This window comes from Notamacropus eugenii, chromosome 2 (assembly GCF_028372415.1).
Source record: "Notamacropus eugenii isolate mMacEug1 chromosome 2, mMacEug1.pri_v2, whole genome shotgun sequence".
Taxonomy (NCBI): Eukaryota; Metazoa; Chordata; class Mammalia; order Diprotodontia; family Macropodidae; genus Notamacropus; species Notamacropus eugenii.
The window spans coordinates 504,932,425-504,945,814 of NC_092873.1; the positions used below are offsets into that span (position 1 = coordinate 504,932,425).

General features: G+C 48.8%; 1 protein-coding gene across 7 annotated transcripts in view; it reads left to right on the plus strand.

Moving 5' to 3' along the window:
* SZT2 (SZT2 subunit of KICSTOR complex) overlaps positions 1-13,390 on the plus strand; it is an 84,373-nt gene that overhangs the window by 26,180 nt on the left and 44,803 nt on the right. For all 7 annotated transcript variants that reach the window (XR_011975767.1, XR_011975768.1, XM_072649144.1 and 4 more), the window contains 9 exons: positions 211-363; positions 6,406-6,520; positions 7,001-7,209; positions 11,219-11,434; positions 11,514-11,592; positions 12,384-12,478; positions 12,644-12,812; positions 12,916-13,030; positions 13,119-13,232. Coding sequence is in view for 5 of the 7 variants with exons in the window: in XM_072649144.1 (XP_072505245.1) it covers positions 211-363; positions 6,406-6,520; positions 7,001-7,209; positions 11,219-11,434; positions 11,514-11,592; positions 12,384-12,478; positions 12,644-12,812; positions 12,916-13,030; positions 13,119-13,232 (1,265 nt within the window). In the remaining 2 variants the exon portion in view is untranslated. The remainder of the gene's footprint in view (positions 1-210; positions 364-6,405; positions 6,521-7,000; positions 7,210-11,218; positions 11,435-11,513; positions 11,593-12,383; positions 12,479-12,643; positions 12,813-12,915; positions 13,031-13,118; positions 13,233-13,390) is intronic.

Here is a 13,390-nt window from a genome sequence, read left to right on the forward strand (position 1 = left end):
GGAAGTGGGGTAGGTGTTGGGAGAGGACAGTAGATGGGTTCTGTTTTGGGCAGGGTGAGTTAGAGATGTCTCTAGGACATCCAGTTTGAAATCTCCAAGAGACACTTAGAGATGTACTACAGGCACTTGGGAGAGGTGAGGTAGGTCCCTAATCTGGGACCCCTCTCCCAAGTCTATCCCAGTGGTGTCAAGACCTTGGGTTTCTTCTAGGCCAGTCCCCAAACACCTGCACACGCCAGGGAGTAATGGCCGCTACAGCACCATCCAATGCCGCATTTCACACTCAGCATTGACTTCTCTTCTCCGAGACTGGAGTAGCTTCGTGCTCGTGGAGGGCTACTCATATGTGAAACTGCTGCACAGGTTTGTTGAGGGCAATGTAATGTGTGTCTGTGTCTGTGTGTGTGTGTCTGTGTGTCTGTGTGTCTGTGTGTCTCCAAGGCAGTGGAGGCTGGAGTCAAGGACATAAACTTGGGTATATGTCTACAGAGAGGAGGCTGACATCAGGAAATTAAAGACAACATTTACAACTTCTGGGTCCACATTCTGGCCTCTAAATCCAGCTTTTGTCAAAAGATTAACAAGAGCCAAATAGCAGGTGAAAAGGAGATCATCCTGGAGGGGTTTAGACTAGTGAAGTAGGACAGTGTTTAAATCTGGGGAGGAGAAACTGAATAAAAATTTAAGGTGAACTGTCTCCAACTCCAGAATTAACCTTGTGAAAGAGGGCTAAGATTAAGGACAACTAAGGAGGACATGGAATGTAGAGCCTGGTAGAAGAAGACTCAGGAGTGGAAAGGAGAAGGGATGGTAAGAAAGGAAAGCGAAGCAGGACCATTCGCGGTTTGGCACATTTGGTGGATGAGGCCAGTTGGTAAAAACAAGAAAGGAAGCTGATGTCCTAATAAAGTTAGGGGAAAGCTGTCAAGTTATTAAGATGCATAATTGGGCTTGAAGTTTTAGCCAGGTGCTTGGGATCAAGTTGTAAACCCCACGAGTAATTCAAAAGAACAAGACTGGAAATAATAGCCAGCACTGATGGAATATATTAAGGTTTGCAAAGTACTTCCCTGTGTTATCTCATTAATCCTCTCAACAGCCCTGGAAAGTGGATGCTGTTATTATCCCGACTTTACAGGGGAGGAAACTGAGGCAGGCAAAGGTGAAGTAAGTTGCCCAGGGTCATATAGCTAGTAAGTGTCTGAGGCCAAATTTGAACTCAGGTTTTCCCGACACCAGGTCCACCCACTGCTCTATCCACTTTCCTCCTAGTTACCTGCACCCTTTCAGCCTTCCTGGACAGTAGGTAAAGTAGCACAGTGACTTGCATTAGATGTATGGTCTTTGTATTTCTGCCTTAGTCGAGACACTAAGAGGCTTGGGCTCTAGGTAGACTGATCTCCCTCCTGGAGGAGAGGTTCATGGGTCTCGGGGAAGCCTCTCCATGTTTCAGGCTGGTAAGGAAAATGATGTGTTCCTGAAGAAAACTGAGATGAGGCTTTGGTGGGAAGCAGAGGAGGGCATATGTGACTGTGGTCAGGACATTGGGGAGTGGAGGAAAAGAGGAAGAGGACAGTTGGACAAGAAGAGTCTTTTCCTAAAGGGAAAAGAGTTGGATCCTTTGAGGAGGAGGTAGCTGCTAGTTCCCCAGATATATAGGAATGTAGCCTATCTCCAGGGTGAGAGGTGATCCATCAAAGAGGAGGCATGGACAGAAGAGACTAGCAGTGGTTACTAGTAGTGACTCTTCCCAGAGCCACAAATAGGCAACCATCTGCTGACACAGTCACAGCAATTAGGGTGGTCTCTTGCTTTGTGAGTCATGTCTTGTTTTCCTTGGTTCAGAACTGAGCCTCTCCAAGATTTATCCGAATGGATGACAAGCACCAAGCCAAGTAGTTCACTTGGGCACAGGTGACAATTCCAGGAGAAACTTAAAAGCTGCTGCTAATGATTACAAAGTCTTAGGCAAGAAACTGAAGACTATGGGAACACAGATTGCATTTCCATCATGGTTGCTCATTGAAGGCATGGGATCAAAAAGGGAAAAAGTAATTTAGAAGATAAACATTAGGCTAAGAAATGAGAATATTCACCAGTGAGAATTGGCTGAACCACGGTTTAAGATATGGTGATGACAGACTCCTGGCCAGAAATGCAGTGCATTTAACAAAAGCTGGTCAGAGTGCATTTGTCAGGGATCTGGCAAATCAAGAGGGCTTTAAACTAAGGAGATGGGGAGGGAAAAGACTGTCTGTGTATAACACCTTCCCCCCCAAGTTAGAGAATAACCACAGTGAAAGAAGAAAGCAACTGAGAAGCCCAGAAATGCACAAGAGACAGAGTCCAAGAAAACAGTCTGTGGGCTCAGGAGTCTACAGATGTTTAGCAGCCAAGAAGACTTAGAGACCCTAACACAGGGAGGGGAATTAGAGCTTGTTGGTATCATTGAAACCCATGCCTGGACTGTGTTTCTGTGTGGGGTATGCCTTATTTAGCCCCGGATTGGGAAGATGATGTATTTGTGAGAAAAGCTAGAGAAGAGAGGCATGATAGAGTGTTTGAGTAAAGGTCAAAGGAGGGAGAAGCAAAAATGACTTTGTTATTAGGGTAGATTACAGACTGCCTGACAAAGGAAATAGGAGTCTGGGAAACTCCCAGTTGTGTGTCTGACGTAGGGCCATGATTGAGTAGTTTTGGGAGCCTTTAGTCCCTGAGCCTCTCTTCCTGACAGGAGCAGATCAGCCAATGTGTGATTTTCCAAAGCTGGAGAAACATAAAAAGGAGAAAGTGGTTTCTGGATCTAAGTGGGAGCGGAAGCAATGGGAACCTTTTGGGAACTGACCATTCTTCCTTAGGGTTGTGATAGGGAAGAGGAAAAAACTGGGCCACTTCTGACACAATTGCTCTATAATTGAGGGCAAAGCAGATTTCAAGGGTCTTTTGAAGAAAGATAGTAGGGGCTTATGAAGTAATATGCTTCAGGGAAGTCAGCCCAGGAAGGATGGGAAACACTCAAGAAGGAAAGCCTGCACACTCAAAGGGAAACATTTCCAAAGAGGAAGAAAAGAAGGATTTGTAGAGACTAGGAGGGATGCATAAGGACCCACCAACTCAATTTCAATTTTTAAAGGAAATATACAGAAGATGGAAGTTAAACAATTAACAGAAATGTATCTAAGAATATGGCATGATCATGTGAAAGTGATGTCAGAAGTGCTGAACTCAGAATGAGCTGAGAACAGCAAGTGGTACAAAGGACAAGAAGGAAGGTTAAAGCTCGTTTGGGAGAAAGAAAGTGAAAGAAGAGAGAAGACCTTTTCTTGGGGTAAATGGAACAAGTTAGCTGACAACAGAAAGGGAAAAAAATTACTGCTGATTTCTTACTTTGCTTTTTTTTTTTCTGTAAAGAAGGATCTTAATACTGGAAATGAAAAAACAAAGCTGGCCAATGGAGTTGATACCCAAGATAAATAAGAGATTGTGTTAAGAGAGTGCCTTGCTGCCCTGGACAAATTCAAATCATGTGGCCTAAATGAGGTACATCTTTGGTCCTGAAAGAACTGCTAGATGTTATTACTGACTTCAGTGTCAGTAATATTTAAAAGAGAGTGAAAAATGGAGAGACCTTCCAAGACTGGAGATGAACAAATGTCCTGATTTTCACAAAAGGGAAGAAAATGAGTCTGTAAACTATAGGTCAGTAGTTTGATTCCTTGAAAGATTTTAGAGGAGGTGATTGGGGAAAATCTAGAAAGGAAGACTGTGATTGTAAGAACCAGTGTGTTATCATCAAAACCAGATCATGCCAAACTAGCTTCATTTTCTTTTCTAACTGAAAGAATAATAGATGAAGAGGATTTTAGCAAAAGTTTTGATGGAGTATCTCATACTGTTTTTGTGGAAAAGATGATAATATAATCAGTGTTTTCAGAATTGGTTGGATGGCCATACTCAAAGAATAGTTTTAATGGTTCAGGGTCAGGACTGCAGGTCGTCTGCAGTGGAGCATCCCAGCAATCCATGTTTGGCCTTTTCCTGTTTAACATTGTTATCAGTGACTTGTATGAAAGCATGGATGGCACGCTCATTAGATCTGTAGATGATGCAGAGCTGGGAGAGGTTGTTAACATGCAGGAAGATAGAGTCAGGATGTTGACAGAACAGAACAGTGGTCTGACTCTAATAAGATGGATTTCAGTAGGGTATCAGGTACAAAAGAAAATCAGCTTCACAAGAACAGAATGGGGAAAGCAGAAAGCACTTTTGACCAGATCCCTGTGGGGGTTTTAGTGGACTGTACACTCAAGTGTGAGAAGTGTGGGCCTGCAGCCAAAAAAGATCTTGTGGTAGATCAGGAGAGATGGGGCTTCTAGGAGTAGGGAAGTGGCAGTACTCCAGTGCCCTCCCTTTGTCAGGTTTCATCAGAAATATTGGGTTCAGGTCTGGGGATCATGGTTTAAGAAGGATGTGATAAGCTAGAAAAGGGTGCAGAGGTGGGTGACCAGGGTGGTCCTGGGTCACCAGTAATGTGTGTGTGAGGATCAGTTAAAGGACTTGGAGAAGAGAAGCTTGGGGGGAGTTAAAACACATGTGCCTAGTTATTTGAAGGGCTGACATGGGGGGAGAATTTAGATTTGTTCTGTTTGGCCCCTGGAGTGAAACCAGGGTCAGTGGGAGAAAGTGGCAAAGAGGCAGATTGAGGCTTCAGGTCAGGACAGACTTCTTAACAACCAGGACTGGATTGGGGACTGAGTCAGCTTCAGGGAGGGATGGGCTCCCTCTCCCAACATTCTTCACAAACAACTGAAGGACAATTCCTTTATTGTATGGATTGGACTGTGCATGTCATAAAATATGAAATCAATGATATGTTAAGAGTGAAGATGTTTATTGATGTGGGAATTATCTCTGAGTCACCCAAGTGACTATCATAATTAGTAAAATATAAAAAGAAGCAATAAGAACAAAAACAAGAGACTATATATAGTTGAAACAACCGAACTATGGAAACAAATAATTGAACATCAAAAATGAGAAATGGACACTAGAAATGACACCAGCTACAGTGCTTTCTTCAGAAAGTAAACCATTTAAAATTGCCACAGCAAGGAGGCCAAAAAGACCTCAAAATGCCTCAGCCTGCAAATATGCAACATCCATGCCTAAAGGAAAGATGTTGCCAAGGGCAGCTCTGCGTTCAGATGTGAACTCCTTTCTAAGATCTTACCAGATGATTACGAGCAGTATCATCTTATAAAGCATAAAGAAGCAATGGAAGGGAAAACCTGGCAGGCTATCCAGCTAAGCAGAGTCAAGCCAAGGGCATTCGAAAATGGAAGAAAGATTACAAAGAGAAGAAAACTGGAAAAGATCTGCAAAAACCATTTTAACTAGACTCTTCTCCTTGGAGACAGTGGAGCCACCATGCTTGGACTCTTAGTTCTTTCGGAGGTGGTAGACATGGCACTAAAGAAGAAAGACAGAAAAAGTGGTCAGATTGGGCCTAGAGTGTACATGGAGGAATCTGTTGGAAGTGGTCAATATCAAGGTATTAAAGGAGGGGAAGAAGTCAAAGGGAAAGCCCTTTTTTAGTACCATATAGGTGACCAAGAGAATAAACAGATGTGCAGATGGATGAGGGGTGGGGGAAGGTTGGCGTGAAGAGGGTGAGGACATTGTGTATGTGTGTATATGTGAGAGATAGAGACACACAGAGAGAAGAGTGTGTGTGTGTGTGTGTGAGAGAGAGAGAGAGAGGCAGACAGAGAGATAGAGACACACAGAGAGAAGAGTGAGTGTGTGTGTGTGTGTGTGTGTGTGTGTGTGTGTGTGTGAGTGAGAGAGAGAGACAGAGAGACAGAGAAAGGCAGACAGACAGACTGCGACAGAGAGATAGAGACACACAGAGAGAAGAGTGTGTGTGTGTGTGTGTGTGTGTGTGTGTGTGTGTGAGAGAGAGAGAGAGACAGAGAGACAGAGAAAGGCAGACAGACAGACTGCGACAGAGAGAGAGACACACAGAGAGAAGAGTGTGTGTGTGTGTGTGTGTGTGTGTGTGTGTGTGTGTGTGTGTGTGTGTGTCTGTGTGAGAGAGGCAGGCAGGCAGACAGACAGTCAGAGAGATGTGGACCAAGTATTGCAAGGTTAAGACGCAGCATTGAGTTGTCTTCGTGTGTTGTTGGATGAACCTTGCTACATGATATCTGAAGGTCGCCCACTGACTCTGCCCTTTCGCTGTTGAGAGACTCAGAGGAGTGAGAGAGTCTCTCATCCACAGGCTGAGTCTCCCATTTCCATTGATTTCCTAAACTTTCGGTCTCATGTAACTTGGATTTCTTCTACCTGCCCTCCTAACTAACTCCCTATTTACCCCACCCCTGTTAACCTCCCATGTCTCCTTAGTGCCCCAGACCTGCCCCCTTCCTCTTTCTACATGGTCCGAATCATCTCCAAAGCTCCATGCATGGTGCTCAGACTTGGTTTCCCCATCGGCACACCAGCCCAGTTACGCAACAAGGTGAGATCATGAGGCCTGGGTTGTAGATTGGGTTGGAATACAGTTAATATAAACACTTCCCTTTGGACCCCTCCTGGGAAGGCAGTGACCTCGGGGGCCCAGGGAGGTAGTCTTAGGACATAGGACACTTGTCACTCTCTCCCTAACACTTCCCTTCCCCACCTCCATCCCCCTTACCCTGGGTTGAGTCTAGGTGAATTTATGCCCCCTCTCTAAGCTCCATGGATCCAAGGTGGGTGGGACCCATGCACAGGATTTGGAGGTTGCAGAATTGGGTTGGAATCCTGAATCTGCTGCTTACTGCTCTTATTGCCTTGTAGTAAGTCCTTTCTTCTCTCTGGGCCTCAGTTTCTTTATTTGTAAAATGAAGGGGTTGGACTCAGTGACTTTCAGCCAGTCCTAGAACTGGAATTCCATGATCCTCTGACCGTAACTGAAGGAAAAGGGTATGACCCTTTGTTCCTGGATTTGGGCCCCCAGATCGTGGATGAGCTTCGGGAGGAGATCTTGAAGTTACGTTTCCCACATCGGGTGCAGAGCAAGGAAGCCACTCCCAAGGTGAAGCGGAAAGGGCTGGGGGCAGGCAGCTCTCCCTCCAAATCTCCCCCACTCCTCGTGCCTCAACCCACCCTCTCTGATCGGCCCTGCCTGATAGTTCTGCAGAAGCCCCTGGATAAGCTGCTGATCAGGTCAGATAGGTCTGAGGGAGGTGTCTAATGGGGTGGATTCTGCCAGGTCTAGACAAGACAAGGTGCTGAGGAGATCTGGGAGATATGACAGGCATCAGAAGAAGAGACTGAGGGATGTGGAGAACGCAGGACTTTGCGTTAGGACTTAGAAATATGAAGGAAGATTTCAGGGGACTGTTGGGACCAAGTGGGAACTGAGGGGTCTAGGGAGACTGGGAGGTTGAAGGGAGGGACCCTACTGATGCCAGCCTCCAGTCTCTCAGGACCTTTGTACAGAGAACCGCAGTCAGATGGTGTTGCTTGACTAGCAGCCCTGCCTCCTTCCTTCTTAAAATGCCCCTGACCCTTTCCTTCTCCCTCACCCCCTTCTATGAACCCTCCTCCTGAACAAAAGTTCCTTTCATGTTGGAGCCACTCCTGCCTCTCAGTAACTGGCGCTTGGGGAGATCCATGCGCCCCTAGAGGCCTCCAGGCCCTGGCCTCCTGATGCTGTAGGAGCTGGGCCTAGGTTCCCCACTGTCTCTTCTTGGTGCTGTCATTACTGGGCAGCCCCTCTTTTTCATGTCTCTGCTGCCCTGCCCAGATGCTGCCTGTCCCAGCTTCCAGATTGACTGTCTAGGTCATTTGTCCTCGTGTCTTTTCTCCCAACCCACTGCAGCTGCTTGAACTTCCTGTTTCCCCTCTTGGTGCTTAAACACTGACACCTGACACCTTGCCAAACCCTGGCCTAGACAGCCTCCTCCTTGAGAAATGCTGAAGGCTGCTGGGAGGTGCTCCCATGGGGGAGACACTGCACTCACAGTGACCCCTTCACCTTCCTGGCCTCAGCAGAGCTTGTCTTTCCTTGAATCTCTCACCTCTGTGTGTGCATGTGGTCTCCCCTGATCAAATAGAATGAGCTTGAGGACAGGGAGCTGCCCTTTCATTTTTGTTTTTGCATCCTCCTGTGCTGGGCATGGATCCTGACACAGTAAGCGTTGGCTTATTAAATGCTTGCTGATGGATAGAGGCCATCTCTGATTCCCATTTCTGCCATTCTAGGTCCCTCTGTCTCCTCTTCCATCTGCTCCTCCTTGGCACCTGCCTTGGAAGAAGAGGTGGCCCTTCCTTTTGGCCAAGCCCACCCGGCAACCATAGACCTTCTCCAGGAAATGCCCTGGTGATCACTGGCTCTCCTGGTCAGCAGGCTTCACTGTCTGTAGGACATGCCCAGGCCTCACCCATCCTCAGGAACTCTTTCCCTTGTCCCTGCCATCCTTTCAGATCACTATTTCACATCTCTCTTCCCCTTTTTGGGTGACCTCCTGGGGAAACACCTCCCCCCCAAGACCTGTGTGCTGCTTTCTTCCCTCTCCCTTATTTTTCTACTCCTTATAATCTGGCTTCTCACCTCCTCACAAAGCTGCCTCTCTCTTCAGAATTCCCAAAGATCTCCTCATGACCAGACCTGTTGATTGGTCAATAAGTCAACAGTTGTTAAGCTCCTACTCTGTGCGAGGCACTGCATTAAGAACTGGGGCTTCCAAAAAGGTAAAAGACAGCCCCTCCTCCCAAAGAGCTCGGTGTAAAAGATGTGACACCCTGAATACGATAACATGAACACAGACAGGCTAGAGATAGGGGACATGGGAGCCAGTCAGTAGAAGTGCAATGGGAAGGGAGCCAGGGCTCATCATTCTCTGCCTCTTGGCAGACTTGGCTGTTGCTGAGTACTCACTCCTTCCTACTGGTCATTCTCTCCTTGCACCTCCTTGTTCTCCTGCCTGCTCAACCAGTCCTTCATACAGGCTGTCTTGGCGACCCTTTTCCCTTCTCTCTGTCTACTCTTCAAGCCATCTCATCACTTCGTTGGTTCAATCACTTGACAAGTATTTATTATACACCTACTGTATGCCAAGCACTGTACTGGGTGTTGGATATACAAGACAGAAAAGAAACAGTCCTTGTCCTCAGGGAGCTTACTGGGGGACCAGCGTATACAACAGAAATAAAAGACAAGCAGATCCAAGGGAAATACAAAGTCACTTGGGAGCAGAGCTCTGATAGTTGAGGAGATCAGAAAAACCCTCACAGACACAGGTATTTGAGCTGAGCTTTGAAGGGAGCTAGGGAGGGCATTCCAGGCATCAGGGACAAGCTGGGCAAAGGCCCAGAGACAAGACTAGGAAAGTCATATAGTAGGAATAACAAAGCCAGTTAACTGTCCTGTAGAGTGTGCAGGAGTATTGTGTAATCATTTGGGGAAGACAGAATGGGGTTTGTTTGTGAAAGGCTTTAAATACAAGGTTTTGAATTTAATTTGAGAAGCATTAGGTTGCTCCTGGAAATTTTTGAGCTCTGGTAGAGTGTCATGGTCAGACGCATAATTGAATAAACCACTTTGGAAGTTGTGTGGAGGATATTCTCAGTGGGCAGAGATTGAGGACAATTGCATCATCTAGGTGAAGGGTGCTGAGGTGGAGACCTAGAGTGCAGATGGTGGCCAGGTGAGTGGAGAGAAGAGACATGTGTGAGAGGTGTTGGAAAGGTAGAATAAAGAAGATTTGCTAAGAGATTAGATGTGGGGAAACGTGGGAGGGAGGAGCTGAGGATGATAGCACCATATGAAACCTGAGTGATCATGAGGATGGTACTGACAGTGAGAGAGGGGAGAGGAGAGTGATGGGGAAAGAAGGAGGGGGTAGAGAATGGGTTAGGTTTTGGACACATTGAAGATAAAATGTCCAGTAGCCAGGAGAGAGCTGGAGACTGAATTTGCAGATCTAGGAGTCATTTTTCTAGGGGAGATAATGGAGCCGTGGAAATGAGTGAGGATTGAGAAAAGGCTGTGAGATTATACATTTGAGAGCTCCCTGGTGACCTTGGAGAGCTGTATTGTTGAGTGGTAAACTAGGGAGTGGATTGGATTGGGAGAAGCAGTTCAGGTGAACTTTTTGTAGACGTTTGCCTAGGAAAAGGAGGAGCAGGTGCAGACCAGTAGATTGGGAGGTGGGGACATCCACGGAGAGTTTTGGGGAATTGTGAAGCTATGGGCAGCAGGGACAGGACTGAGAGAGGGAGAGAGAGAGGCAGTGATGGTGAGGAAGGCGACGGGGTCAAGAGTGCATATAGATACAGGCCTGGCAGTGGTGAGGGGCCAGAGGAGCTGCCTTCACAGAGACAGCAGAGAGAAGAACTGCAGAGCTCTTCCAGGAGCTTGGAAGAAGAAGGGACAGTGGGGAGGGGAGACCAGAAGTCAGTTGTCCAAGTGGAGGTCCAAGGAGTTTGGCAGGCCAGGCATCTTGAATGTTGGACTCCCCAACAGTTGGAGTGGAGGTTGGGATGGGAGGAGACGATCAGCATTATTAGAAAGAGTTTTCAAATTTCAGTGGCCACTCTTGGGGCACTGCTGTTGCTCCCCTTCCCTATTCTAACGAGCCTTATCAAGCACGTGCCTATTACCCTCCCCCTGGCAACAGGCAGAGAACACACTTCCCCATCCGTCATGACCTTGCTCAGGGTTCCCAAGTCTTTCCACGATATTTGTCTTTCCCGCGTCGACCTTGTCAGCTTCCTGCACTCCGTGGCGGTGCAGCCTGCCTGCGGTTCTCTGAAATCAGTCTTTGCTCATTTCTTCCAGCACAGTAACATTCTGTTACATTCATATGTCGTAATTTGTTACCCATTCCCCAGATGATGGGCACTCTCTTGGGCTGGATGGTCTTGTTTCCTTTTAAGCCTTCTTTCCGAATTGGGAAGCACACTGCCTGCAGCAGTGAAGGTGCTGAGGATTGGACTTGAGGGAAGATGAAGAGCTCTGGAGGACGGGGCCTGAGGAGCCTGTGGGGCCAGAGGCAGACATTTAGAGACAGCCTCAACATAGGGAAGTAGCTGGGGGGGAGACCCAAGGCCTTATCTTGGAGGCAGAAACCTGGCTTTGAGGGTACCTAGAGAGAAAGCTGCTCCGGAGCATCCGGAGATACAGTGCTTTGGAGATGGGAAGCAATTACTTTGGTCCTCCGATGCATAGGTATGAGAAACTGCCCCTGGATTACCGTGCACCCTTCATGCTGACCCTGGAACCTCCAGGACCATTGCCCCTGGTATCTGGCCGCTCAGCCTCCTCCAACCTGGCCTCCCTGTCACGCTACCTCTATCATCAGCGATGGGTCTGGACTGTGCAGCCTGCCCTGGCCCCTGTCCTGCCTCTCAGTGCTGTTGCTCAGCTGCTTTCCACGCTTACCGAGTAAGTGATGTTGCCCCTCCAAGGCAGTGGGACACACTGGTGATCCCCCATTTCTGACTCCTTCTCTTCTTGGCTCCAGAGTCCGTCTGGCTGAAGGTTTCCATTTTGCCTCCAGTGGGGAAGGGATCATCACAATGGTCCTAGAGCTTCCGATCCAGGTATTTCCTCTTCTTCCCAAGCCTGAGGAGCCCCCACTACCTCCAGGCCCCTCCCTCCATCCCCCACACGAGTCACTTAAACCTTATAATTCCTGAGTGAGGCCCCTCTAGCCTCAGGTAACTCCTGTGCTCCCTGTAACCTGCCACCTCCTTCCCACTCTCCCACTATACCCATGCCATGGCATGCCCCAGGAGCTCTACAGTCCTTGTCCTATCTAACTTCATCTTGGCTACCCTTTCCTTTTCCTTTGACGCTTAGACTGAGGGTGGGTTTCTTAGTGGAGCATTAACAAAGACTAACTTTCAAAGCATGTGCCCAGTGCCAGAGCACTGGCATCTCATGTTCACATGCCCATGGTCTGGTGCAGTTTCCAGGCTGGCCAGCCTGACTGCTGCCCCCAGTGCCCCTGGGGCAGGGTAGGCCCTGTCTGTGGTACAGACCAGCTCCCCCCTCTCCTTTGCTAAGGCCTGGGCTTAGGATCTGCTTAGGCTGCCGGCCCCTTCTCTCTGGACCAGTTGATGGTTCAGCCACAGCTCTTTCCCCTGTCCTCAAGGCCTGCCATGTGCTATTGCTGCTCTCTCGCCCCAGGTATTAACCATAAACTTCTCCTCTGGTACTCAGGCACAGGATGGCATACGCAGCATTTTGGACTAGGCAGGGCTCCTGCTGTGCCACGGGGACCCATCCCATACTTCCCAGCAGGAGCATTTCAGCCCCAAGCTGAGCTCCAGCAGGAGAAGGGTGGTAGGGTTTTTGTTTGTGTCTCTCATGTCCTTGTCCCTGCTGACAGAATGAGTCTCCTGGAGTGGCAGGAGGAAACGAGACCCCTACATGCATTGTCCAGTATCTCCTCTTTCCTCCTCATTCCACCTCCACCAAGGACAGGTGAGCCTGGAACCCAGGGATGCCCTCAGCTTGATACCTGCCTGTGTGGCCAGAGGGTGCCCACAACATCCAGCTGGCAGGCAGGCTGCCCGAGCCCTCTGTCTCCTCCCCCTGTGGCCCCTAGGATCCACCTCCCTGCAGGGGCTGAGAGCTTTCTCTGGGCAGCTTTTCTACAGATGATGACAATGATGCTGAAGTGGAGGCTCTAGAGGGGGATTCTGAGCTGAACCTTGTCACTGAAGTTTGGGTGGAGCCCCAGTGTGGGCGTGTGGGCTCTGGCCCTGAGGGCTGCAGGCATCTCCGTGGCCTGAGCTACCCTGAGATTCCCCGTGCGGTGAGTCCAAGCCCCCAAACCCCCAGCCCTATCGCTTGGAGCCAGCCTCAGGAATGGTCGGGGCAAGGCCCTGAATGCCACCTCTCTGCTCCCACCCTTGCAGCTTTTCCCCAGGGATGCCGCCTGTGTTGGCTCAATGCTCAGCTTTGAATACCTGAGCCATCTGTGCCAGAGCAAAGAGTGGAACCCCCTACCTCCTGAGCCCAGGGCTCCTGATGGTCAGTGCTGGCCAGCAAGGCTGGGAGGGAGCTTCCTGATGGCCATACAGGGCTCAGGCTCTGAAACCCTCTCCTATCCCTATTACAGGACGTGACATGGCAGGGGGCCTTTGTGTCCATGAGATCCCATTTCGTTTTGACCTGATGCAGCTACTGCTGCGGTGCCAGCGGATGCAGACATCCTTTGTGCTGCTCACCAGAGGTGGCTTATCTGGGACCCTCAAGGCTGACAAAGGGAGGGCAGAGTGGGATGCAGGGCAGGACCTCAGATGGTCCTATGAGTGGGGAGAGGCAGGTCCTATGGAGGGAGGGCAGGACCTCGGGGGTCCTATGGGGAGGAGGCAAGGGCCTCAGGGGGTA